General features: G+C 53.6%; 8 protein-coding genes and 1 non-coding gene across 9 annotated transcripts; 2 read left to right on the forward strand and 7 right to left on the reverse strand.

Moving 5' to 3' along the window:
- Positions 1-551: 551 nt before the first annotated feature.
- J4E87_009030 (uncharacterized protein) lies at positions 552-1190 on the forward strand (the record flags this gene model as incomplete). Its single annotated transcript, XM_049380611.1, has 1 exon — positions 552-1190. One exon carries the CDS (start codon positions 552-554, stop codon positions 1188-1190), a length of 639 nt encoding a protein of 212 aa, XP_049229674.1.
- A 1313-nt stretch (positions 1191-2503) lies between these two features.
- On the reverse strand, positions 2504-4181 carry J4E87_009031 (uncharacterized protein; the record flags this gene model as incomplete). Its single annotated transcript, XM_049380612.1, has 4 exons — positions 2504-3222; positions 3364-3648; positions 3699-3860; positions 3914-4181. The coding sequence occupies 4 exons, from the start codon at positions 4179-4181 to the stop codon at positions 2504-2506; spliced, it is 1434 nt and encodes a 477-aa protein (XP_049229675.1).
- Positions 4182-5371: 1190 nt separating this feature from the next.
- Positions 5372-5806, forward strand: J4E87_009032 (uncharacterized protein; the record flags this gene model as incomplete). Its single annotated transcript, XM_049380613.1, has 1 exon — positions 5372-5806. One exon carries the CDS (start codon positions 5372-5374, stop codon positions 5804-5806), a length of 435 nt encoding a protein of 144 aa, XP_049229676.1.
- Positions 5807-6392: 586 nt separating this feature from the next.
- On the reverse strand, positions 6393-9054 carry CDC48 (AAA ATPase cdc48; the record flags this gene model as incomplete). Its single annotated transcript, XM_049380614.1, has 5 exons — positions 6393-8471; positions 8522-8771; positions 8819-8874; positions 8926-8953; positions 9008-9054. 5 exons carry the CDS (start codon positions 9052-9054, stop codon positions 6393-6395), a joined length of 2460 nt encoding a protein of 819 aa, XP_049229677.1.
- A 4077-nt stretch (positions 9055-13131) lies between these two features.
- On the reverse strand, positions 13132-14384 carry J4E87_009034 (uncharacterized protein; the record flags this gene model as incomplete). Its single annotated transcript, XM_049380615.1, has 2 exons — positions 13132-13736; positions 13790-14384. The coding sequence occupies 2 exons, from the start codon at positions 14382-14384 to the stop codon at positions 13132-13134; spliced, it is 1200 nt and encodes a 399-aa protein (XP_049229678.1).
- Positions 14385-14958: 574 nt separating this feature from the next.
- Positions 14959-15044, reverse strand: J4E87_009035. Its single transcript has one exon. It is a non-coding gene; the product is annotated as a tRNA-Tyr (tRNA).
- A 305-nt stretch (positions 15045-15349) lies between these two features.
- Positions 15350-16745, reverse strand: J4E87_009036 (uncharacterized protein; the record flags this gene model as incomplete). Its single annotated transcript, XM_049380616.1, has 2 exons — positions 15350-15868; positions 15921-16745. The coding sequence occupies 2 exons, from the start codon at positions 16743-16745 to the stop codon at positions 15350-15352; spliced, it is 1344 nt and encodes a 447-aa protein (XP_049229679.1).
- A 902-nt stretch (positions 16746-17647) lies between these two features.
- J4E87_009037 (uncharacterized protein) lies at positions 17648-20854 on the reverse strand (the record flags this gene model as incomplete). Its single annotated transcript, XM_049380617.1, has 1 exon — positions 17648-20854. The coding sequence occupies one exon, from the start codon at positions 20852-20854 to the stop codon at positions 17648-17650; it is 3207 nt and encodes a 1068-aa protein (XP_049229680.1).
- A 3065-nt stretch (positions 20855-23919) lies between these two features.
- On the reverse strand, positions 23920-26407 carry J4E87_009038 (uncharacterized protein; the record flags this gene model as incomplete). The annotated part of the gene is made up of 3 exons (XM_049380618.1): positions 23920-24549; positions 24599-25611; positions 25657-26407. 3 exons carry the CDS (start codon positions 26405-26407, stop codon positions 23920-23922), a joined length of 2394 nt encoding a protein of 797 aa, XP_049229681.1.
- Between the last annotated feature and the right edge of the window lie 267 nt (positions 26408-26674).

The raw sequence follows: 26674 nt of genomic DNA on the forward strand, positions 1-26674 counted from the left end.
CATGAGCGAATGATTTTCATGACTGTTTTGCGTGGGATTGCATGGCTCGGCGATTGGAGCAAGGTGCTAGATACATGGTTGGTCCAAAACCGGCGTTCTTCTGCTTGTATATGCGGAAGTGATTGTATGATTCGGGCAGCAAGGCCTCGGCCGGGGCACGGAGCCAGCGCCAGGACGCGCAAGATTTATAGCTTTACAGCATACATCCTAGTGTAATACCGACTTGTCAGAATCGACGGCATCTTATTAGATTTGCGTGACTTCCAATCAACGCGCCTGGCGGCAAGTTTAGGCGAATGACGTAAGCTTCCGCAGCTAAAAAGTTACGGATCCCAGCAAGCAACACCAATTAACCCAGCTCCAGAACCGCGTTCACAGAATTTGCCCCAGCACGAACGAGGTTACAACATCGAGAAACCGGGTCGCGAACCGATTAACACATCGAATATCAAAGCAATCCATTGCGTTACCAGTAGGATCGTCGCGGAGGCTGAACAAGAACGGCTTGTGGAAATACAATCTTAGAAAGACAGCTTCAACCCACGACCACAATGGCGCTTCCTTCAATAGCGCTCCCAGGACAACTCCTCGGAAGTGTCGACAAATACAGTCCTGGTCCAGGAACACACATCCACGATTCGCAAATCTACGCCTCAATAGCCGGACCCGTTTTCTCTTCGCCATCACATCCCTCCACACAAAGCGCATCTTCCAAGTCTGGCAAACTCGCGCCGCTCCTCTCAATAACGCGTCCACCCACCTCCACCGACCCCGGCATCCTCGGTCCCAACTCTGGCGGCGGCGTGCCCCTCCTCCCAACCGTTTCCAGTACAGTCCTCGTCCGCATAACGCGTCTCGGCCCACGCTTCGCGAGCTGCGAAATCCTCGTCATCGACAACGCCGTATGCCGCGAAGCCTTCCTCGCGCAGATCCGACGCGAAGATATCCGGGCTACAGAGAAGGACAAGATAAAGATTGAGGAGAGCTTCAGGGTGGGTGATCTGGTCAGAGGCACGGTCATTAGTCTGGGCGATAGCGGCAATTACTACGTCGCTACGGATCGCAACGAGTTTGGCGTTGTGCTGGCGAGGAGTGAGGAGGGGAGGGTTATGCATCCGGTCAGTTGGAAGGAGTTTAGGGATCCGGTCAGTGGGAAGGCGGAGGCGAGGAAGGCTGCTAAGCCGTTTTGATGGAAGTCGTGGAGTAGAGTGGAGATTATAAGAGGGAGGAAAGCTAGTTTGCTGTAATGAGCACGGCGACCGGCGATAAGATACCCATGATGTGGAATGAAGAGTGGAATCAAGTGTCTTTGGCTTGCGAAGAACATAACAGAGAACTTCGAAAGTCATCTATCTTTCAGAAAATGACGCAAGTCCTGTCCAAGAGCCTTGAAACTGGGCAACGATAGCCGCTATCGAATGCATGGGGCGCTCTCTTGCTTGCACCAGCCGCGAATTACCCCATCCTTCCCATTTTCTCGGCCTTAGGCACACAGCAACCTCAGCAACAGCATCACCAACGGAACAAGCCGCTGCACACCAAGATCTAGCTGAGACAGCGAGGGGCCACGAGCTAAATATACCTCCTACCTTCCACCTTCTTCCAAACCCCCGGTGGCGAAAATAGCAACGAAGCAAAACCAAACACGGTCGCAGCGATGGATGTGACAATACTCTCGGTACCTGCATCGTGACGCGTATCATGTATGCAAGGCCGGGGAATCACACCCAACACGTAGTGTTCCATGACTCGAGGCAACACACGGGGTCAAGGGTAGTAGTAGCATGTGTAAGGTAACCCGAGAACAATGAGCTAAGTTTAGTGGCCAGGACTGCAGTCCTAGTGCTTCCCACATGCATGTAGTAGAGCTGCACCACGAGAACGATTTAGAGTGAAGTTGAAATGAACAGCGAATGACACATCATTGCAATTGTGAGAAATAAAGTAGAATATACTACGATTGACGCTTTCGCTGTACGCGTCGAAGACGTTTTTAAATGAATCAGCCAGGTGTGCTCGCTGCACACAAATCCCCTATGATGTCGTCATGAAATAGCACAACGAGGTCGTCTCTGAAATGTCCCATCTGTATCCCACCGCACCGTCTTAATCATTCTCCTTTTTCTTTCCCTCAGATCTGCTTCAAAAACACCCAAAATCGCAGCACTTTCCCTAGGTGTGAATGTGAATGGTACCAGGAACCGTAGATACGCCGAAACTCCGACCATGCATGGGACGACGCTGATCGCGTTGGATGAGCGCCTATCGCTAATCATGCCACGCAAGATGCTGTAATGATGACATCTTGTGTAATCCTTGATCGCAATTCTGGTGCTTGGAAAACACTCCCTCTACCGTGTGTGCTGTGATGATGTCGTTTACAACAGCGACGATCATTCGACAGCAGTATTGAAGGAGGTCGTTCTCAACAATACCCATAGTCTTACAATGCTATCCTCTTCCAGACAGCAACGCCTCTTCTAGTTGGTAGCGTGGTAGTCTTCTACAGAACGCCTCCGGGCAGGGGTGTCCCTCTATTCTGGTTACCCCACCCGAAGCTCTCTGTCTGCGGATTGACGGGTCGTACATCGTTTCCGCCTACAGTGCTGACATGGCCTTCTTGCGGTGCTGCATGCTTCCTAAGCATGAACATGGGTTTCCGGCCTTCCTTGTCAAGTTGTTTGAACAATATCAGCGGCCTCTCGTTGAGTCCAAGACAGCGCTCCTGATCACCGTGTACAATATACAGGGCATACTGGCGCCAATCTGCCGTAATGTTGTATTTTTTTAGCGCAACCGGAAGCACCTTGTGGCACGGATCGTCGATTGAGACTCGGAATGATTTGAAGATTTCAACTTGCGGGTTCGTAGATGGCGTGGATGCGGGATTGGATGCGGAGGTGTTCATTGAACTTGAGCCGCCAGAGAGTGGTGGGTCGCGGTCGCGATCGTCGGGGGTTGGTGTTGGTGCAGCGTTGTTTCGCATCTGTCGTGATGACAGTGGTGCGGGCGTAGCGCGGGGGTCGCGATTGCGGTCGGATACAGCAGTTGTGTCTGAATTCCATGTGTTTTGACTCCACCCTGAGCTGCCGTCGTGATCGTGCCCGCTTCGGGGTATTTCGCGGTTGTACTGGCGGCCTTGGCCTTGTGTGTATGCGGGGGATGTCGGGGAGGGTTGGGCGATGGAGTTGGGCGACAGTTGCGGGCCACCACCGAGAGATGCTGTGAGGTGTGAGGAGGCTGCGACGGCTGCTGCGGAGGGGTCCAAAGAAGAATGATCGACAAGAGCGCGATGTTCTTGGATTGTTGGAGAGGGGTTCTTTGGCGCGGATCCAAGGAAAAGCTTCTTGGTAGAGAACTTACGCGAAAGACTGCTGCCACCAGATCTCTCTTGAGTTGCAGGTGGCGATGTGACGGAGTGCTCGTGGGGCGTAGGCAGGGGTTGGTTGTCCTTGAGCATGCGCACGAGTGGCAGGATCTCCTCTCGTAGCCGCTTGTTCTCGTCCATGACCCTGCTGAGGTCTTCTCGGAGATGTCGCAGCTCCGATTCGGCCGTGTGTATGCGCTCGTCGCGCGCCTGGACTACGCGAATGACCTTGGCGAAGTCGTCTTGGGTTGGCGGCGCTTCCTGTGCCGACGTATCCGCGGCTGAGGTGGTGGTTAGACGTGCAACGCCATGGCAAAGGCAATGGACTCACATAGCGGGACGTAGTCGTCGGGGTCCATGGGCACGTTCTGCCGCACCTTGATCTCGTAGACGGCCTTGAGGATGGTCAGGCGGTGGCCTACGCTGCCGACGCCCAGCTCCTTCAGCTCGGCATGCTGGAGGGCGGCGAGCACGTCGCCGGTGATGCCCTCGTCTACAAACAATGGGTTAGCAAACAATGCTAATGGTGCGCGCGGTGCGACGTACTAGCAAAGGTATCCGAGTACTGCTCCAGGCCCAGGTCGGCGATGAAGTCGGCCGTCTGGTCCTCGTTCCACTCCATTATGTGCCCCGTCGGGCTGCTCTTGCTGTCGCGCGAATGGGTGAAGGTGGTGGGCGTGTGTTCAGTGCTCAGCGGGCCGGAGCTCGTGGGGGAGCTCTCGTACTCGGCGGGTAGGGTCGGGCTAGAGATGCCCTGGCGCTCAAACTCGTCATCGGCGTCCGAGTCCTCATGGTACTTGGTCGTGTAGGCCATGGTGGGCGTGACGTCGACGGCCTCGTCGGGAGTCGCAGGGTTGGCAGAGGGCGGAGGGAGATGATGCTGCCAAGCCCTCGCAGCAAGCTCGTCGAGGGGACGACGTCTGTGTTATCGATGGCGATGTCGCGCAGGCCGGGCGGTCCAGTGTCGTCGATAGGGCACCCTGTCTGAGACGAAGCGAGATTGAGCCGGCGTGTTTCGTCTCCAGCGGGAGCAGGTCGGGCTATCCTGGGCGCAGTCTCAGATACACTGCTAGCCGTGGCACGCAAGAGTGCAGGGCGGGGAGGGTGAAGGTCTTCGCAGGCGGCCAGGCGTGCCGGTCCCTAAGCGCTTTGTCGTCGACGCCTGATGGGGAAGCGCGTAACCTCGGGGGCTGCGATGGTCCCTGCAGTCGCCCTATGCCTTTGCCTGAGGTAGAAAGAAGGCGGCCAGGATGACTATGGAGAGCAGCGAGACGACGAGGCAGTGCACAGCAGGAGGAGGAGCGCTCTGCTCACGACGCCTTAGTAGACTGGCTCGCCTGCTTCTGGATGCCAATACCAATACCGTCGACAGGCGGCTAGCAGGGCCACCCAAGCCAAAGCGGGATAGAGCCCTCTGGGTCCGAGCTTCCCATACCAGCTGGGAGCCAATATTGCGATAAAGGATGCAGGTACCAAACACTCAGCCCTCACCACCGCCTGCCCATCCACGTCGGGCGGCTTTGCACATGAACCCTCTTGCTTCAGGCTCCTAGCCGCCCCCTCTCGCGGCGCCGCTCCCGGCATCTCCCCTCCTCTCCCCCCATCGCCCACGCTGCACCTGCTCGCTTTCGGATCCGGCAAGTGCAATCTTGCAAGTTATCGTTCGCATCACGAGCCCGCAACGGCACCCGGTAAACCACGCACATGCGTCTAACGATCTTCACCGCCAACGTTGAACTAGGGCCATCTCTGCCGGCATCTGCCCGAATACGGCTACCCCGGCCAGTCGTTTAAGACGCTGCATCCCATATTACGACATCTGGCTACCTCCGAGCTTCAGAGCACAATCCCACGTGCGCCCAGCTCCCCGTCGTCTACGCGAACAGGATCACCCACTACTTCGCTATAAGGTAGCTCGCCCGGTATTGACAACTTTAGACGAACCTCCTCCTTTTTTCCTTTTGCACCACAATCTCACACCTGACGACTCACGAGCTCGGAACAATGTCTCAATCCATCAATGTAACTACGACTCAGGCCCAGTCCGGCATCTCCCAAGACCTGCGGAACAACATTTACTCGGCCCTTCTTTCTGGCGATGGCATCCGCAATATTGAATCCACCCTAGACGAATCCCTGCGGGCCTCTGGGTTCAAAGACGATCTAAGAGCCTACATTACCGATCTGTTCCGCTCGGGCCAGGCTACTACCTGCGAGGAAGCCCGGAATCTGGCGATGCAGAAGATCAGAGAGCAAACACGTGGTTTGGAGGATCAATCCAATGGCGCAAACGGCACCAACGGAACGACGAATGGGGATGGAGAAAATGGAGAGGAAGTCAACTTGAAGATCCCTAAATCGGCAATCGACGCCGGTGCAAAGACAGTCATGAAGGAGTTGGAGAAGGTGTGCGACATCACATACGAAGACGACAAGTGATCGCCCCTCCTGCAATCTGAGAAAGAGTCCACCTTCCATGCCACAGCAAAATGCAGGCTCGTGTCGCCCGAGTCAGTGTAGTTGAAGGGGAAGTCTTCAAAGCAAAGGCCTTAACGAACGATACTATCGAGCGCACAGCCGACACCGTTGCAATGTGGGGCGGGCGACACCGTTCAACGGCACCGATGGGTTCCGGCCGCTGTCTCGGGTGATCAAAGACCTCGCCTGTGCCCATGAAACCTTGCCTCATGACCGCTGCGCCAAGTGGACAGCGTTGAATCAACCATATTGGAGTCTCGGCCGTTCGTTGAGTATGGATGATTGGTGTAAAAAGTGCACGGTGATGGAAAAGGGAGTCAGGTCAGAGGTAGTAACACAGATCAATACAAGGACATAGTAGGCGCAGCAAAACTTCATTGATAACATGCATTCTCATTGAGGCCATTGGTTCGTGAAAGATACTACTGATATCCTGTCAAAGCGCTAGCAATTACGCGCGCCTCCATCTATCTATGAGACGTCAATCGCCCCTCATGCCGTGTGATGATGAAAAAGGGAAACCCATCCGTCATGATCCTGCAACTGTCTAGTTGTACAGGTCCTCGTCCTCACCACCAGCGCCGAAAGTGTTCTGCTCACCACCACCCGCTGCGTTCTCAGCGTCGGGGAAGCGGAAGAAGCTTGATCCACCAGAGTTCTTCATTGACTGTGCGAAGGCCTCGTACCGGCGGATCTCAACATCGGTAACGGAGCGACGAGCGGAGCGCATGGCCTCCTCGAAGTGAGCCTTGGTCAGCACAGGTACTGGGTCCTCCTCGTCTACCTCCATGTCGACATCCTCACCAGCAGCCTCGCGAGCCTTGCGGCGCTCGATGTCAATCGCAATAGACTGCTTGATGGCGAGCTTGACCGCACGCTGGGTGACGAATCCAAGATCGGCACCAGAGAATCCGTGGGTGTTCTGGGCGATGAAGTCGATGTTGACATCCTCGGCGACAGGGGTCTTGCGAAGCTGAGCCTTGATGATGCTGGCACGCGACGCCAAATCGGGCAGAGGAACGTAAACGAGAGTGTCAAGACGACCGGGACGGCACAGAGCATTGTCGAGCTGTTCCGGTCGGTTGGTGGCACCGATAACGAAGACGTTCTTCTTCGATGTCATACCGTCCATCTCGGTAAGAAGCTGGTTGACGACACGGTCAGAGGCACCACCGGCATCGCCTTGAGATCCACCACGCGACTTGGCGATAGAGTCCAACTCGTCCAGGAAGACGACGCAAGGTGCGGCGGCACGCGCCTTGTCGAAGATGTCACGGATGTTGCTCTCAGACTCACCGAACCACATGGAGAGTAGCTCGGGACCCTTGATAGAGATGAAGTTGGCCGCGCACTCGTTGGCAACAGCCTTGGCAAGAAGCGTCTTACCAGTACCAGGGGGACCGTAGAACAGTACACCTCGGGATGGAGACATACCGAACTTAAGGAACTTGTCGGGGTGGTCGACTGGGTACTGCACGGACTCAATGAGCTCGCGCTTGACTTCCTCCAGACCACCAATGTCCTCCCACCGGACGTTGGGAACCTCGACAACGGCGACCTCACGAAGGGCTGATGGGTTGGATACGCCAAGAGCAAAACGGAAGTTCTCCATGGTCACGCCCAGTGAGTCCAGAACCTCGGCGTCGATGGTGTCCTCGTCGAGATCGATGAGGTCCATCTTCTCACGAATCTGCTGCATGGCAGCCTCAGAGCAAAGCGAAGCCAAATCAGAACCAACGTAACCGTGAGTCTCAGCAGCGATAGTTTGTAGGTCGACATCGTCACCGAGCTTCATGTTCTTGGTGTGGATCTGCATGATCTCGAGACGGCCGGTAGGGTCGGGAATACCGATATCGACTTCACGGTCGAAACGTCCGAAACGGCGGAGGGCGGGGTCGATGGAGTTGGGACGGTTGGTGGCAGCCATGACAACAACGTTGGAGCGAGCCTTCATACCGTCCATGAGAGTGAGCAGTTGCGAAACGACACGGCGCTCGACTTCACCGTTGGTCTTCTCACGCTTGGGCGCGATGGAGTCGATTTCATCAATGAAGATGATCGCGGGGGAGTTCTTCTCGGCCTCCTCGAACGCCTTGCGCAGATTTGACTCTGACTCTCCGGCCATCTTGGACATGATCTCGGGACCGTTGATCAGGAAGAAGAAAGCACCGGTCTCGTTGGCGACGGCACGAGCCATCAGTGTCTTACCGGTACCGGGAGGACCGTACATCAGGATACCACGCGGAGGCTTGATACCGATGGATTTGAAGAGCTGAGGATGCCTCAGTGGCAACTCGACCAGCTCTCGGATCTGCGCCATCTGCTTTCGGCAGCCACCAATGTCGTCGTAGCCAACCTCGTTGAGGTTACCCTCCTCGTCCTCGCGCTGGATGGGCTCGCCCTCGCAGTGGATGACCGTATCTTGTGCGACGATACCGAACTCTGGTGGGTCGACCTCGACGACCTTGAACTCCACTTGTCGCATACCGCCGCGGGCTGTGAATGTGTCGCCTTGACGAACCGGTCGGTAGGCTTCGCGGAAGTATGGGGCGAGGAAAACGTCGAACAGCGAACCAGTGATACCCTCGACGGTGTCGGCGATGGGAAGGACTGCAATGCGCTTGGCCTGCAATGGAGTTAGCTTTGAATCAGCATTTCGAAGATGTAGCTACGTACGTATTTGATGTCAGGGCAAGGGTGGATGGTGATAACATCACCGTGCTTGACACGCAGGTTGTGGCGAACGACACGGTTTATCCGCGCAGAGCCATCGTCGAGGTCGTCGTCGGCGAGCACGATAAGAACGGTGTCCTTCCGCTTCTTGCCCTTGACGAGGACTGTGTCACCACGGAAGAGCTGGAGCGTCTCCATGGTGTTGTTTGAGAGGGCGATAATCGAGTTGTCATCGTTGACGGCGTCGGTGACACTGCGAAGTCAGTATGGCTTCTTTGTGTCGCTTCGTGGCGTACTTACATCAGCGAGTTTGGCTTCTTCTTCTTCTTGAGGATGGCAGTTGCGGTCTCGTCGTTCTGTGGCGGATCAGTAAAGGCGGTCTCAGATGGGTGTTTGGCAGTGCCTACATCCTTGGGCTCAGCGCCATCGGGGTTCCTGGAGTCTTGTTAGTCGCGGTTGCAGACAGGCGGCTGGTGGCAATGCACGTACTTGGAAAGATCCACCTTCGGCTTGGAGTGGTCTGGTTCAGCGGACATCTTGCTGATGTGTCTCTATGGAATGCTGCGACTGTACTTTTCCGGTGCAAAGAGGGACGCCGGGATTTGCAGCGCGGTGGAATGGGTTGTGGGTGGGGTGGGGGGTAAGATGGAGGTGATGGGTCTTTGGTGTTTGGGGCGTGGTGGTTTAAGTAAGTTGGAGCTTGAACAGTGTCGGTGATCTCACTGCTCGAGCTAGCTTGATGTTGCCTTAGGGTCCGTGCTCCTTCCGCCGCCGCAACATTGGAAGTTGCTGGAAACGCTTAGACAAGCCGGCCTACTGGAAACACTGTGTCCCTTTCACCGTCAATTGCTTCCCGCCTCCCTCGGAAAGGCCCCATGCGGGCCAATCAGGCTCGCTTTGTGCTACTCTTCGCATCTCCAGGGTGAGACTGGCGTTGTTACGCGTCCGACTGGAGCCTGCTGCAGCCTCATTCGCGCCACCAAAACGCCAAGAAAGTCTCCATATCGGTCCTTCGTCAGTGCGCGCGATAAGTAAACCTACATGTCCGTCAGGTACACCTAGACCGTAGCAGTACTGGTACCCGTCCAACGCTTGCCAAATCCTATGCGTACCATGGGTAGCTACGGCAGTCACTCTCTGGCACACATAGGAAAGAACCCTTGCTGTTTCACACCACAATACTTCTGGATGTTTTCAGATTGGCGATGGTTCGCCTGCATGTTCTAGTCTTTCAGGCTGCTAGCTGCTTTATGATCCCTGGCCTCATAGATATGTATTAGGATATACTGACTTCTTGCACTAGACATCTTCACACGTCCTGCTGTTGCATTCCAGCAGACGCTGCACATGCTTTCTTCTCCATCTCGCGCAAGCATGGCGCTTGGAACATATTGCCATACACCATGTTCTTCACAGTACCGACAGCGACTAGTAGCCACAGAAGTATGACACTGGCACCAAGTACCGTACCCAGAATCCTGAAGAATGCGGATGGCAGTTCCTGTCCGATGGTAATGGTAGACATCGTACAGACGCCAATGGGAAAAGTGAACCCCCACCAACCCATATTGAAAGGGAACTTGCTCCGACTGATTGACGCGACTGCGAAGAATAGCCATACCAAGCCAAACCCCCATAGCGTAATGGCGGTCATCCAGCCTAGTACGTAGAGAACTTCGCCGGCTATTGGATGCAACGTGTTCGTCTCTGGAAAGGTCTTTGAAGCTTGGATTCCGAGTTTCAAAGCGGCGTATCCGCCCTGTCCCATAGGTCCAAGAGGCAGAAAGACACTGACGATTACTTCCTGAGATGGAAGATTATGAATGGCGAGACGGTGGAAGTACATCACCATAACCACGAGTGCCAGTGGCACGCCCATACCCCACAGCACATAACTGGTGACTATGGTGATTAGGGCGTGGTTTGGCTCAGGTAGCACTGACGCGACAACGCCACCGGAAGCTGCTGCAACGATACAGGCTACGATCGGGAGGAGCCAGGCTGCTGTCATCGTTTCATGACGGTTATGGTGTTTCGTCATCCTGCCACCATGTTAGCTTGTGATGTTACTCCTTTTTCGTAAACTTGAACACCCCAGGGCTGGACTCTCGCCCTTAAAGACAACTATAGATCAACTTACATTTGGAAAGGTAGCCAGAGGCAACAAGCCACGCTCAAGACAACATCGACCCACCACATTCCCCAAACGATATACGGCGTCGAACCACCCCAAGCTGGTACGCAGACCGTAGCGAACATATTGACGATGGTAGCAAATCCCATAGGTATCGTGCCAAGAAAGAGCGATTGCACCGGATGCCGGAGCATTAGTGTCCATGTGGCGGGGTACAGTGCGTATCTCAGGATGGATATCAAGAGTATGACGGAGAATATGAGAATGTTCAAGATGAAGAACGCGATGCTGAGGGTTCTCAGCGAGCCGTGGCAACGAGGGTAGAGCTCAGAGAAGGCATTGAGCAAGATCGCGACGATGCCTGTACCCATCGTGACAGCGAACTAGGGATTGGTCAGTTCTGTATTCCGCTGAAATTGCGGAGAGGTTCTCGTACCCATGACGGAGTGAAGTTCTGGACAACGCGTCGCCAGCCCCGACGGTCGGCAGGTATCAGCCACTTGGGCAGCACTTGAGCATCTGCAAATTGTTCCTTGCTTCGGCATGTTTCGCCTGGTCTTATAAGAGCCTCACGTTGTATCGCGCATGGTGTTGACATCCTGATGATGTTTGACTGAAGGGTTGGAGCTGAAAGAGACCAAGAGTGATTGACCATGAGAGATTGAAATCAGAGAAGAGGAGACCACACTTCACTTATACAAACAACTGCAGCTTAGAGTCATCATATTCCCAGGCTAGACTTTTCTTTCTTCACAATCGCCTGTATCTTCGTCGAGATTTGCTGATTATACGGCTTGCACAGGCCACAACGGCCGGTTCCTCGGCGACGGTCCGAACTTCGTTACGTCAAACTCGATTACTCACACCATCGCGATAACGTTAGGAATAAGTTCTCTTCGTCTACGAATGTTGTGCTAACGGGTTTCTGGTTACCACGATTGCGTGATGGAGGGTTTACAGACTGAAGCAGGGAGTCCTTGAGCAATCCGGAAGGGATGATTGATGCTAGCTGAACTGGGTCTAGAGCAAATTGCGGCTTCCGGGCTGCCCATGTGCGGAGGTGCGGGCAGACAAGAGCACTTCACGGGCCTACTCGTGGTCTTCGCACTCCAGCCCTGATGAACCTCATCGCTGCAACGTGGTGTCCTGCTCCGCACCGCGGTAGTCGCACCTGCGGGTGGACAAGCAACTCTCGCTGTCAATGCATACGCGTTTACCTAGGGAGTTACATCGCGAAACAACACCTGCTTCGGCATAGTGTATCGGTATTGCTGACGTTACTTCCACGGGCCTACCTCCTCACCGGCAACGTCGCGTTCGTTGCTTCACTGCCAGCCAATAGGGGCGTCATCTCTCCTTCTTCCGTCGTAGCACTTTCGCAGCCTATACCATGTACATGCTCACGGGTTTCGTCAGGTATGAGAGATTCCAACCCTATATCAAAATATACCACATCGCGAGCTCACAAGTTGTGTCAAGCCTACGGGTCGAATGTCCCCAATGCGGCTCTGTATTCCTTTCATCGGAAGAGTTAAAACTACATGAATCGATTACACACAACTTTTGTCAAGAATGTTGCCACGAGTTTTCCAACTGGACAGAGCTGAAGTATCATTTCCGTAAACGCGGTTGTGCTTACGTTTGTGACGGTTGCGATGGAATTTGGAGGACTGCTTGGACTTTTCAACAGCATGTTGCAGCATTCAATGTTTGCAAGGTATGCGAGCGGCACTTCGACACACCCTCGAACCTAATACATGTAAGTCAAGACCAGCTATCGGGATGCAACCAAGGCTAATTGCGAATTACAGCACGAACTGACGCACCGCAAACCTGGCTATGAGTGTCTCGGCTGTACACGCAATTTCACAACCTACGGAGGAATGATCATCCACCTTGAATCTGGTGCCTGTTCTTCCGGTATAGACGCGTACGACTTGGCGCTCACCACCGCGAGATGCTTCCAAGGAGGCAAATTCTTCATGCACAAGGAAGATCGAGAGGCCATCAAGCAGGGCATCGACTTGCTGCGAATATTCCGTGAGCAAGGTGGTAGCACTCTTGTCTTCTGTTGTCCTACTTGCGGCACCAATTTCCCAAAATTATCGAGTATGTTCATGCACGTGGAATCGCCTGCTTGCTCTCAGCAGCTGGGCGAAGGGGCAGTTGGCAAGCTCCAAACGTGGCTTTCAAACTGTCACGGATGAAGAACAGCTTCACAGCGAGGTTATTACTCATCTCGACGTTTCCAGATACCAGCAACTTTTTTGATGTACATTAACAACGTCCGCGGGTATCCGCATTCGACCTCCACAAGGGCTAGTCAGAATTTGTGTCGCATCTTGCTGCATACACACCAAATAATTCTAACAAATGATCACTCTCCAAAATTATGTATACTTCTTCGCACGAAAAATGCGACACGAACTGTTGCAGAAACAATACATGTGTTTGACATTACATTTCAAACAAGCTACCTCTACACTTCTAAAGTCTGTAGACTCGAGCCAGTGGCATTCATCTTCGCCTGTGCCATCAACATCCTCTTCTGGTCCAGGTCGAAAACGACGTACGCCCCTTGCATGAATGGGGCACCCAGGCTCGCGAAATCGTCTCCATCCGAAGGAAACATCGGAAGATAGCACAGAGGGCCGCTTGAAGACGAGTCGCGTACCAGCATGGCAGCCAAAGGGGTGCTGACTTTCGCTCGGTTATTGTTGAAACCGAATGAAAGGCTCTCTCCGCGAGAGCCTAGGTCGCATGACACACTACCCAGTCGACCAGCCTGCTCATCGAAGGTCGTACCTACAGCCATAGCTAGGGCGCGCAGTGAGGTCGAGGGGACATTCAGGGCCGGGTTTCCGGTATCGATTAACACTGGGGGTAGACCGCCTCGTGGTGCCAGGTCGACATTCGAGCCGGAGAGAGATGAGTCGCCGCCCACTAGCTGCATGGAGCTCCAGTTGATTACAAATTTCGATGCGACTCCATTGTTGTTCAGCAAGAACGAACCTGCATCTTGGAGTTGACCTTGGAATTTAGCCGTGTCAACGCCGCCAAACACAATGGAGCCTTCTGGGTTACCTGTCGAAACTTTTGTCAGTGGGATACATGGTAAAGTAGATGTCACGACTCACGGAAGTCATTCATGTAAACACCATACACATTGGCGTCGGTCGCACCAACGTCTTTCAGTTTGGCGGGCGCGTTCTGATAGGTCGGCCGGACGACTTCGTTCTCAACAGGACCAATACCTAAGATAGGAAACAGTGGAGTGTCGGCTGGTAGGGAACCTTGTTCGATAACTCCCAGCTGCGCTTTGGATATCGTCTGCTTCCCAAGTGTCAATGCGGTAGAAACGAATCGCCCTCGGAACGCAGCACCATTAGCGAAATCGGTGTTTAGTTCTACACCGACATCTCTAAGGCTACTATCTTCGTCCGTGTTGAATGAGCCAGTGACGAAAAGAGTGCCGGAGCATTGTTGCTGTTGGTTCTGACAGATACTACTGCCAGTCCTTGGGATGATGAGATCGCTGCTTCCCGTATCCAAAACTGCTGTTATCGACTGCGGCGGCGTACCGACTCCTATCGAGACGAGAGGAACGAATGAACCGGCATTGTCGATATGCTTGATAGGTATTGACAGGAGTTTCGGAGTTTGCGCCCGTGCGATTTGCACACCAACGAGGAAAAATATGCATAAGTTGACGGTAGAGAGCGGAGATGCCATAGCAAGCAAGTGAGACGAATACACCGACAGAGATGAATAGAACTGATGATGTGGTAGAGTTGTTGGAGGACTAGTCGGTCCGGAATGACCTCGCCGTACTTACCTTTGGCGATCATTTCTATACCCAACACAGTGGGATCCCACCGAGTATCTCGTGCACGTCTAGACGAGTCATACCGTCTTTCGTAGAATTGGAAGAGGTCCTTTCGCAATGTCGATGCTGTAGGTTTGAACTCGAAGGCCAGCAAAAGCACCAGCCATTGGCCAGCTTTAAGCCTGGCAATTAGGAACCTCCACTATCGCCAGGAATACCTGCATCGCAATGATTTATCTGACGGCTACTAGAGATGTCAAAAACACAGGTGTGGCACAGTTGCCTGCAAAGCGTCAAGTCTGCCGACACGTAAGAAGACATTTTGTAGCAATAGTACAGGATGCCTTGTCTGCATCCGTCGCTACATCGGAGCTATAGACACCGCGGGCTTTCCACATAGATTACTTGTTTCGGAGTATGTTTCACCTTGAATCAGTGGGAGCAAAATGAAAGAGCAAAAATGTAGCAAAAAGAGAGTTGTCTCCCCACCATGAGTCGAACAAGGGACCTTCTGATAACAGCAGATATTACAGTCAGACGCTCTAAACCAACTGAGCTACGGGGAGAATACTTCAAAGCGAAGTCGTGCTTGCTGGATGGAAATTTTGACAAATTTTGCGTATATAACGGCGTGTATTTCCTAGAATTCGCGGACTTCGGGTTGCGACGCACTGAATTGCAAGAGTGGGGTCGAAGCGGTTCGTGTTCCCAATCCGCCGATTGCTGACCTCGGAACCCAAAGCGAAGAACACGACACGAGCTAACTTGGAGACACGTAACATCTATACACTTCGATACCACTATCTACAAACAATGCCTTCCCCGGTAACCGCCAAACAATCAGCAGGATGCACGACATCGGCAATTACTCCTAGCCGCGCCAAACCGCTTCAAGCACGCACATGAAGCTTAACGGGTCTGCCTCTACTCTAACGACATCAAACCTCTCATCAGCCTGCCTGAACACATCCTTCCACGCGTCCACCGGCCTCTCCTTCGCGTTGAACAGCGCCATCATCCTAAGATCAGTAGCCGTACCAAAGCCCTGTATACTCCTCGGCAATTCCTCCTCGCTCGGTCCCTGCTTGCCTACGTAATCGATGAAGATGACGCGCGCACCAGATCTAAGTGCAGGGCGTAGCGCTTGCAATATTTTAACTGATTCGACGTCTGGCCAGTCGTGGAGAATCCATTTGAGGATGTAGATGTCTGCTTCTACAGGCTGTGGATCGAACATGTTGTGTGTGCGGAAGGAGACGCGGGATTTGAGCTCCGATGGGAATTCTTTTTCGAATACTGGAGCGACTTCTGGAAGATCTTCGACGACGATTTTGAGTTTGGGGAATTTGGCTGCGAGGACGGCGTCGTCGTGGCCTGCGGAACCGGCGATCTAATCGTTGTTAGTGTCAGAACAGGGCTGAGATCAGGGTAGGTATACTCACGTCAACGACCGTGACTTCACCAGCAGCCTCCCAATCAACAGCGTTGAGTATGATGTTCTCGGTGTGGAAGAGGTCCTTGATGTACGCCATGAACTTGACAAAGTTCCTCTGCCGCCATCCCTTCTTCTCGCCTTCGCCATCGTTCTCAATGAAGTCCCAACTGTTATCATAGTCACCCCACGCACCGCCGGAGTGACAGAGCCTGAAAGCGGTCTCCTTAATGTCTTTACTCGGTTCTGCCTTTCCTTGCGAAAAGCGACGCAGAGCTTCAGGGAGCAAGAGCATAGGCGGACCCGTTTCGTCCAACACTGTCTGCACCCGCGCTGACAAGCCAGAATCTTTAGCCAGTGCGGCAGATCGCGAAGTGTGCCTGACTTTCGTTGCTGCAGGCGAAGCTTTGGCGAAGAAACGCATCGTAGCCGCATGATCGATGACACGGCTCACAACCTCGAGAGGGAGCTTGGTATGTCTCGCTATCTCTTCGAACGTCGCCTCGCCATCCACCGGTACTGCGCTCCAGAAGTCGAACTGGTTCAGGATGTTCAAGCACGCCGTGTCTGGGACGGCCATGTGTACGTAGTTGAACACACTATCGCTTGGTCCTTGGCTCAGAATCCACATGTCTTTCAACGCGTCCTCGAGGAGTTGTCGGGTCATGAAAACATCCCCAGGAAGTTTCTCGTACTTGATTGGACTGTCGGCCTCAAGAGTAATCGGTGTTACGTTCTCTGCCGCCAGCTGCTTCGTCATCTTAGCAGCTAGCTCGCTGATCTGAGCCGCGAGGCTGTTGAGTGTTGCGATCTCATGCTGTTGAATAGAACCCATGTCGACGTCGTCTGGATCAGACTTGGAGCACTCGAAGGCTTGGAGTAGGGGAAGCTGTGCCCTTCGTTTGAGGTACAACTATGGCCGCTATATGTCAACTCCCGCCGGGACCCGAGTAGGAGCTGTCTCCGTCATCCGGACAGAAGAGCTCCAATACATGGATCATACACTAGTATTTTCTCATCATGCCATACTCTGCGTCTTTTGCTCATGGCAACTGGCTAGCCAAAACGATTGTAGACGACGGAGGATGCAGCTTTTGATTGGTACGAATCAAGTAGGCAGTCGCGCGAAGAGAGTATAGGGCTAGAGCGAGCTCGGAGTCGCATCCGTAAACATGTACCATCAAGGCACGATGTTATGGCCGCTGCATCGCGAGTGGTACGATGATGGAGCCCACGAGCGCTAATCAGATCATCTTATCAATCTGATAAGATTTCTTCCAGATCTAGGCCTGGGTCGCCGAGGCAAGCCACTTCAGCTGCTGCCGCTTACAGGCAGCGCCCCGCATCACGCGTGAGTCTGAACGAAAATGAATACGAGCATTGTGGGCCCTAACATGATGATTAGTGATAATTTACCCTGAACTGCGACTGTGATGAAGCGTGAGAACTCGACGGAGAAATCTATCACAGATGCACGACATTGGGTTGGTGACAAGATATTCCAACACACGCGCTCCTGAAGGACTTCTGGTCCTGGGATTACTAGGGTAAATGCGTTTTATTCCGAGACATACTACGTCTCTCAGACGGATGTGTTACGTCGAGTCCATATCAACATCGCGGCTCATTTATGTCGTCTAGGACAGCTCATCTAAACCCCGCGGCGCTATGCAAGCACAAATCCATCAACCCCCCAATTAAACATTCGATCCAAAGAAATATGATAAGGTCAACATCTTATTTACGTCCAATGAGCTTGCTGAGCCCACTCTTCTTCTTTCCATCCTTCTCCTTCTGGTCTTCCTCCTTGACACGCGCATCCTCGGCGGCACGCTCGTCCTTTGTCGGTACTCTAGGCTGGTCTGCGAAGCGAATACCAGGTGTGCGTGGCGTAGGTGAGAGTGTCTTCTGGCTAGGCTCAGCGGCACGTGAGTGTGTACCACGGCCAGTCTCCATTGGGTCACCAGTCTCCTCATCTTCGGAGTCAGACTCGGGAGTATCGTCTTTGCCGACACCGAGAGCGCCCAGACGACGCCTTCGCTCCGCTGCTGTTTCGCCTTCAAACCCTTCTTCAGGCTCATGTGATGGCGGAATAGCGGAACCGCCTGAAGTTTCAGCCGGAATATTCTCTGCAGCTAGGCGACGTCGGCGTTGTGCCGTGGTCTCGCCACCCTGATCATTAGGTCGGTCCTCGAGATCCTGGCGTACAGAGTGGAATGGTACATGCTTGTCGTTACTGTCCACCAGCGTCAACCCTTCGGGACCACGTGCGTGACCCTCCTCCCTGGCTGCTGGCGACTCGATCTTGTGAAGTTCTGCCTCTCCCTCTTCACCGACAACTGGGGGAACGTTCGCCTGCACGGAAGCTGCCCGACGGCGCTGTTCTGCAGTGTGATCTTTGGCGTCCTGATGGGCGGCATCCTTGACTGCTTCAGGAACATCGCTAGCTTGCACAAACTTCGCCCTGTCTTTGGGGTTCATTTGCGACATTTGCTGAATAAACTCAAGCTTGCTCATGCGACGACCACCAGCTGTCACTGTAAAGCGAAGTAGGTCGTCATCTTCCTGCTCTTTCGCCGCCAATTCCGCTGCCTTCTGCTTCTTTTTGTTATTTGCGGCTTGAGTGCCGGATGCTCCAGCTTGTTGCCCCGCAGGCACGCCCATGTGAGTACCCATCCGCTTCAGACTCTGTACAGCACGGCTTGACGTCTCCACCATGGACTGACCGCGAGGGTTTGCAGGACGACCATCCTTTCCTTTCTTCGGGGCAGCTGGAATGTCATACTTCTTCAAGACCTCACCATCCTCGTCTTCGACAATAATGGTATTACCATATTGGTAAGCAAGAGCGGGGCCATGTTTTCCGGACTTTTGTGCCGACTTCTCCGCCTTTGGAGGTTCCGCAGCCTTGTCCTTGTGACCATGGCCTGTGTAGCTTTGCATTCGATTGCGCCAGGTTTTGTGAGGGTGTTCAATGGCGTTCTCAATCCGGCTAGGTGCTTCTTCGAGGGCACCGCCGTGCTCGTCTTGTGACACGCCACCCTGAACATGCTTTTGACGCATGAGCTCTTGTGCCCTCTCACTATCGTGCCTTTGCCTTTCCATGCCGTGCTCGCCATGACTGTCTCTTACGCCGAGAACGTTCCCTTCCTTGTCTTCAAAGACGGTTTCATGACCCTCCTGGTAGATCTCTTCCTCTGGTATCCGCCTCTTCATCTTTCCTTTGTCGCTTGACGAACTGTCGCTAGAGATGGCCATCGTGTCAGCAAAGGTATCGGTGTCTTCCTCGGGGGGTATCGCTTCCGCCTTCTCTTCGTCGCGTTTACTGGGAGCAATAGCGGACTGCGAAATGGGTCCACCTGGACCCCGACCAGCATCCCAACGCCTTCCACGGCTCGTAGGCTTGACAGAATTGCTGTCCTCTTCCTTCTGACGGCGCAGGAAGCTATTGCCGAAACCCACCGCTGCGAGTTCCGACTTTTCATCCAATGATGATTCAGAGGGGCGGCGAGCCATGGAGGATCTGGAGCGTGATTGAATACGGGGAAGGCGATCCATCCAGCCGGGTCCATTCTCGTTGGCCTGAGTATAGGACATGGAAATTGTCAAAGTGTTGATGCGCTTTCCAAGGGTGAAGACGGCGATGGAACTTCCGTGAACAATGATACTGACAATGACCAAGAAACATGTGATCGGCCATATCATCTCAATGATGTTCAAGTGGTCGGATCCTTCCTCTCCTGGCTTTGGCAATTCGGCCAGCGGGCTCGTGGTATCGGTCTCGAGTTCGGCCCTTGCAAGGATTGCGACAAACAGACCGCCGACACCAATGGGTCCGAAATGACCAGCGAAAGAAGCTTCGCGCCAGGTCTTGATGTCGGGAATGACTGGTTTGAGTGCCAACATGATTGGTATACGGCGGAAGAAAAGTACCAGTAAACCAAGCACCACCAAACGCCATGGCGAAAGCCCGATGCTTGGCTCGTTAAACAGTTGCCAGGGAATGATGGATCCGAAGTAGACGAAGAAGGCCAAGTTGATCAGCAGATCAATAACGTTGGAGACGTGAGATTCTTCTGTCTTCTCAAGGAACCATCCGTCGTTGGAGAAACCCACACCGCAGGCGAAGCCCACAAGCAGATCGTCCATACCAAGCAGGGCACCGGAACCAGCGCAAAACAAGGCCAGGACGAAGTAGAACACGAGGAAACTCTCTCGATCGATGAGGTCCTTCTCGTGGGCCCATCGAATCGCGCGACGCGCGATGTATCCGACCATGACTCCGTAGAAGGCACCGAAGACACACTCGTACAGGATAGTGTAGCAGAACCAGTGGAAGGCTACCTGGTTAGCGTCTGGCCGGTAGTGGAGCAAGTAAATGGCCAAGTACACGAAGGGAAAAGCCATGCCATCGTTGCAGCCAGATTCACAGGACAGCAAATCTCGAAGATGCTTGGGTACTCGCTTGGCGAACTTGCCTTTACCAACGACGGACGATGCCAAGACAGGGTCGGTGGCGGTAACGCAAGCTGCAATGCACAGACTGTCAAGCCAGTTGAGGTGGGAATGGAACAAGCCCCAGATGAATAGGCTAGTCACTAGCCAGCCAAAGGTCATGACGGGGAGCAGTAGTGCTACGATAGACTTCCAATGTTTCTCCATGTACGCGCGAGGCAGCTCGACACCGACGGCGAAACATTGCACGACAAGGACGATGCGCGAGAACTCCAGAGTGATCAAGTCGACATTGCCCCAAGTCGACGGGTCTATCAGGTTGGCGGCGTGTGGGCCGAATATGATACCACAGATGGTCGCGACCGTGGCTTCACCAATGTACAGACGCTCTTTGATCACGGAAGAACACAGCATGAACAAACTGGTGAAGCCTCCAAGGATCAGGTAAACCAGATGCGGCTTGGTGATGGAGAGATGGTCCCACGCCATTGCGACGGTTTGTTCCTCTCACTGTCCCTCAGGCTTTTACGAAGTGTGTATGTGGATGCGCGAAGACGGTTCGACGCGCTCGATGGGTTGGAGGGTAGGCGAGCGAGGGTCTCGCGGGCGAGAGAGGGTTATGTAGGGAGGAAGTTGGCACTGGGGCCGCGCTGTCGTGGGAGTCGGCCAAAGGAAGAGAAAGATGGTAGCGAGACCGAATGCATGTATATGGGGATCCGCCCAGACGCCGGTCCTTCACAGCCGTGTTTGGCGAACGAGGGTCTATGGTTAGAGGTCTGTTGGCGACGAGTTAGTCATGTTATGGGATGAACAAGAAAACCCAAGCCGAATGCTTACGAGTTCAAGTGCTGCTCGGCAACTGCATCCGAAAGCTTGGATGGTGCGCGTAGTAGTCGGGTAGCAACCAAAGTTGAGCACTCAACTCAATGCTCGTGCGCAGATTGCAAAAACAAAGGCGCGTTTCCAATCAAGCCACTCCAGTCGCGTCTCGCAGGGCGTCGTCGTTGTCGCACTCTTCAGCTCTACAGAGAATGAGCGGCAGAGGGAGAGATTAGAATACGATTATCTCTCTTCTTCTATGCTAAAGCGCTTGGTACTTGGCAATGACGTTGGTTGGCTCCAGGACGGAATAGCCATCGCCTAATCGGACGCCACCGAGATTCAACAGCCACACCGTTGCTGCATCCTGCATGCCGAAGGTTCGCCGAACATACGAGAACACTGCCGCTCTTTCAAGAACTATTCTACATTGCGAGTCCAGCGCGAAAAGCGTTGAGAAGCAGTCAACATCGCAGCTTCTTCTTTCTCCAAAAGCTGGGGGCGGAGAGCACTTCGCTCCGATAGGCCGTGCTCCGAGCCGCCCCAACTGCTGTGCCCAGCCTCGGACACACTCGCTCTGCGGTTCCGTGGAGGACCTCTTCACTTCCGTCTGTCGTGGTGCTGCGCGCGAGGCCACCTGACAAAGACTCCTGCACGATGCTTATCACATGATGCTCTTGCATGCAGGGTGCTGCACCCTTCCTGCACCTAGGCCGACCAACGGAACTTCAGTCAGCAAACATGATGAACGATGGTTGGCTCGATAATACGATTCATGAGCCCTGGCCGGTAGAAGTCCACTGACTATCGCTGAGTAGTCCGGTGAGAACACATGGGCCCCCACGAACAGCCGCTATGCAGAGATTTCCACTCTGGAGTTCGCGCTGAAGATGGGTTGTGTGATGAGGGGTGGAAGACGGGCTTTTGTATACTGCCTCGCATCCTCGCGGAAACAACGTCATCGGACATCCTCAGAAGCTGCACACACTCTACCCCCATGGTTTCAGCGGAAATGTTTATTCAAGGCATCAGGCACGAACGTGGACAAGGTCTGTAGAGTGGATCGAACATGCCAGGGAAGTCGCGACGTCAACACCACGCACCCCGGGAATAAGCCTTCAACACGCGATGCAACCCCAGCGCAGCGCAAAACATTAACCTTAGCAATGTCCCGTTCACGCGAATTTGGCACGTTCAACTCCCCAGTGTTAATCGATCGATCAAGCAAGGATGCAGGTGAAACCGTAGTTGCTAACACCATTTCGTTCCCTTAGATTTCCCCATGCAAATGTCCGATCTACCATCTACTCAACCAAGCCAGCGTGACCACGACCATCGACGTCATTAACTCCTTCCACACAACCTACTTTACTCCGCAACAATCCTTGCCCATCAAAACCTGTCAAGATCTCGCCAAACGGTCCGATAGCCGCGTTTCACCATGGCAAGTCTGCCGTCGACACAATGGTCGGCAGGAACACCAAACGCTGGTCACCCTATCCCGGAGCCTAAACTACGGCAGAAAACGCGCTTCCGCGCACAGAAGTCGCGGTATCGCGAATTCATACTTGGGCAGATTAATGAGGCTGCAGGTTGGGTAGTCGTGCAGAATTCCCCGTTGATAGCAACCCAAATACGAGAAAGCCAAGAACTCACGGACTGCGAAAAACACAACAACAAACAACAATACAACAGCAACACGCGCTTCGCATCTAGATGCACCGAAAAAGAATTCCCCTTTCCTTGTTCCCACTATCTACTCCACAATCTCCACATACGTCACTTCAGCAACGGGCAACTAAATGCAACTTCCCAGGACTGTGCCTGAAATGTTAAAGGAGTAGATGGTAGAACCTAGTTGTTATAGTTGCGGATGTAGAGATGGTGAGCCTGGTACAAGGTAGGCGGGCTGACCTTGCAACATGGAACCCAAGGCAAGGCCCGTGTTTGATGGATGTGTCCATGCTTGACATGATGGACATTGCGCGGGCGCTTAGCACGGGGAACACGGTTGGGTGACGGGTGAGAGATGGATGTTCGTGACGTGTGAGTTGGTTGTTGTGTATTAATGGATGGTCATGAAGGATACTGAATCAAGGCATGTGAGATTAGACATGAAGATGACGAGAATATATTTTGTATGTTGGTGTCACTCCATGTTTTGGACATGCGACCTGTCTGCGATTTGCGCTGTGTATCACTCTGATAGACGTATGCAACAATACATCCGTTGAGACAGCACTTTGGGATAGTCGTGCGGAATCGATCCTCTTCAACCCCCTTTGCACGCGACAGTCAAGGTCAGGCACATTTTGAATAGTCATGAATATCAATAATATGTACGTCGTGATATTTACAACCTATGTGGTCGACTAGATATGATGATTACGGGAAATGTGAAAGCGCGAAGTTGGGGACCTAAGGGCCACCCATCTAACATGAAGCTTGTGCCCATGAAACAACAAAGCGCCTGGTCCAGCGAAGGAACATCCCAGCGAACCCTTGACCCAAACACGCGAAACAGCCCGAGAGCGAGCAATGCGACAGTAACGAAAATGCGCTGCAGAATTTTCCGAATGCACCGTGGTACCGGGGGAATTCCCTATATCTCCCAGACAATGAATGCACAGACCGCCTAAAAGCGAGAAGAGAAACGTCGTAAATGTAAGTAAAAATGTATATGCATGAACTTGAAAGAGAACGTAACACATGACGTCATGGGAGTATGGTGATGCTCAATGGCCGACAGGCAACCAAGTTCGGCGCTCGTCCATACTCCTGGCGGTGCGACCTCCTGGCGTCAGGGGGATCTCGACGCGCGCTCGGTCGTTGCGCTCGGGGTCGCTGTCAGAATCGTCGTATGCATCAGACAAACGGGAGAAGTAATCGGCCAGACCACTCGTCGGCGATGCGATGCTTTCGTATAGAGGAGGTGGGGTTTCCAGAGGAGGCGGTGGTTCTATTTCCGAAAATGCGGGTGGGTTGAAAGAGGGTACGCGCATGAGGTGAATGGGTCTTTGGACCGTGGAGTCATTCGGCCCGCCGATGTGTGCTGCTTGTGGGCGGGTGAGATTTGGTGATGGTGTTGGTAGTACGGCGTCCGAGTTCCCTCTCGAGCGACCCAAAGAGCTCAATGTAGGTACAAAGCTGGTCGGTGAGTTGCGCCGGGATGGTGCATTGGGGCATCCGCACTCGGGTACCCGTGTGCCGCTCAGGGCAGGTTCGGGCGACGAGTACGCTGGGAGTGCTGTGTTGGCTTGCGTAGCTTGACACGAAAGGATATGGAAGGGCGAATCGATCGAGATCTCGAAATGCCTTCTCTTAGTCGGGTCGGTGGCGTCCGGTTTCGAAAGGCGCATGACAAGCTAGTCGATTGTTAGTGTGTACGACAATGAAACCCAAGATTAGACGTACCTTGATCCAATGGTGCACCTGTATGTTCTGGTACGTGGTGTCGAAGTGCAACTTGGATGACTTGTCCTTCTCTTTGAGGTTGTGACAGCTTGGCAGTTGCACATTGAACTCCATCTCTGTGGGCCCGATGTTTGCATCTCCTCCAAGATCACCCAGTAGGTTGGTGGGATCTTGCACCTGCACGTCCTCGCCTCGAGAAGCGGCTGCCCGCTGGTCATAGGGGACACCCCCTCCAGACACTATCCGCATCGTACTGCCGGGGAATGTACTGGTCGGTGGGCCATCCGCCCGTTTCTCGAACAGCTGAACCTTACGGACAGGCTCCATTCGATGCACTCGCTTGTTGTTACAGAAGTACTCGACGTTCTCCGTGACAAACACTTTGATACGATGACATTGCACTTTCGCCAGTGGGGTCAGCTTGAAAGCGATAGGAACCTGAGCGCCGAGTGGGAAGGATTTGCCGGAGATGACGATGTCGTAGTGTAATTGGTCCTCCCAGCTGCGGCTGATCGCAATAGGCTCGACCTGCTCTAGTGACCCCTCTGATGGCGCGCGGATCAGGGTAACTTCCTTTGTTCCCATGAGGTTTGTGCGGAAGGCGCCAGCGCGTTCTACAGTCGCTTCCAGCTCGTACTTGACAGAACCAAGGTCGACATCGATGGTTTCGGGAAGGTGGCTATCCAAAGGCAGCTCGAAGTTGTACATGTACTCTCCGGGGTTAAAGGTCCTGTAACCCTTCTGTGCTACCGAGGGGCCGCCTCCAGGGGTGTCGCCCTTACCGAAGCTTCGCGATTGGTTGACTTGTAGCGATAGTCTTTTGGCCTCTTTTGTCGTTAAATTCAGCGAAGAGTTGTTTGGCGATCCAGTCAATCCGTTAGAGCCCTTGTAGAGCTCCACGTGATCTGCACCAGTGCCGTTCTCGGCAGTGGGGAATTGAGAGTTAAAGAATGGCCATGTGTGGCTCATCAGAGTATCCACCTCTTCGAATTCAACCTTCTTTGGAGGAATGCCTAAGTATTGTTAGTTTGAACGAGGAAAACGATGAACGAACGTACCTTCTGGCCACTTGGTCGTCGCTTTACCTCTGAACTTGAGCGTCACAGCCTTCAGTTTCGCGGGTTTCGAAATCTTCAAGCATAGTGTTCCACGGAGCATAGCTGTACTTCGCTCTGCGTGCTCGGCTTGCTCGAAACCCCGTAGAAACAAAACCGGCTCTGTGAGTTGCACGTTCACACTGACGCCACCACCTGAAGCCACTGGCTTCTCTTCTGGCAGGCTCTTGACATTGGAGATTATGCTCTTTGCAGATGCACGACCGGAAGACCAATGTGACTCGGCGACTGATGGTCTCGGCATGCCTGCTGCAGCCAATGTGCCTCCGATAGCGCCTACTGCGCCGCTGCCAGAATTCCTCGTGAGCGACCGCATGTCGGCGGTGCGTGGTTCTGGAACAGAGGCAACGGAGTTGCGGTTGCTGCTATTTGGAGTCGTCGACGATTGAGGGGTAGGTATGTCTGTAGTTTCGGGCTTGGAGGAAAAGTGGGTGTCGATAAACGACCGTAGGAAACGTTTAGCGCCGTCGCGTGGGGCCGCCAGCTTTTCTGTGAAGTACGACTGACTAGTCGTCTGGCGCCTCTGGCTGCGAAATAAAGTCGGATCAGGACCGACGTGTGCGATGTGAATGCGGTGCGGTCTGCGATTGCGGCCAGCAAAGATGCCGCGGTAGGTTTTCTTGGGCGTGTCTAAGTGGTCGGGTAGATATCGTAATCGGCCACGTTCAGAGTAGACGGTGTGGTACTCTGGCATAGCGACGATGCGTTAGTGACTTGAAGTGGAGGTGGAGGACAGGATCAAGGTGTGGTGACAAGGCATGCGGCGTGTTGTGTCTTATACGAGGTGTAATTCAGGAAGCAGAGAAGAATTTGGCTTGTGCAACACCGCAGAGTCATGAGAGGGGTACAAAGGCTTCTTGACCACGGTAACCCAAGCAGGTTCCATATGGATGCTTTGGGAAGGGACGTTGAGGTTGGGCGCTACTAGGACAAAGGGCCCGAACGCGGTGAAGGGGGAGAT

Source organism: Alternaria ethzedia (assembly GCF_023757985.1).
Source record: "Alternaria ethzedia strain BMP 0044 chromosome Unknown scaffold_31, whole genome shotgun sequence".
Classification (NCBI taxonomy): domain Eukaryota; kingdom Fungi; phylum Ascomycota; class Dothideomycetes; order Pleosporales; family Pleosporaceae; genus Alternaria; species Alternaria ethzedia.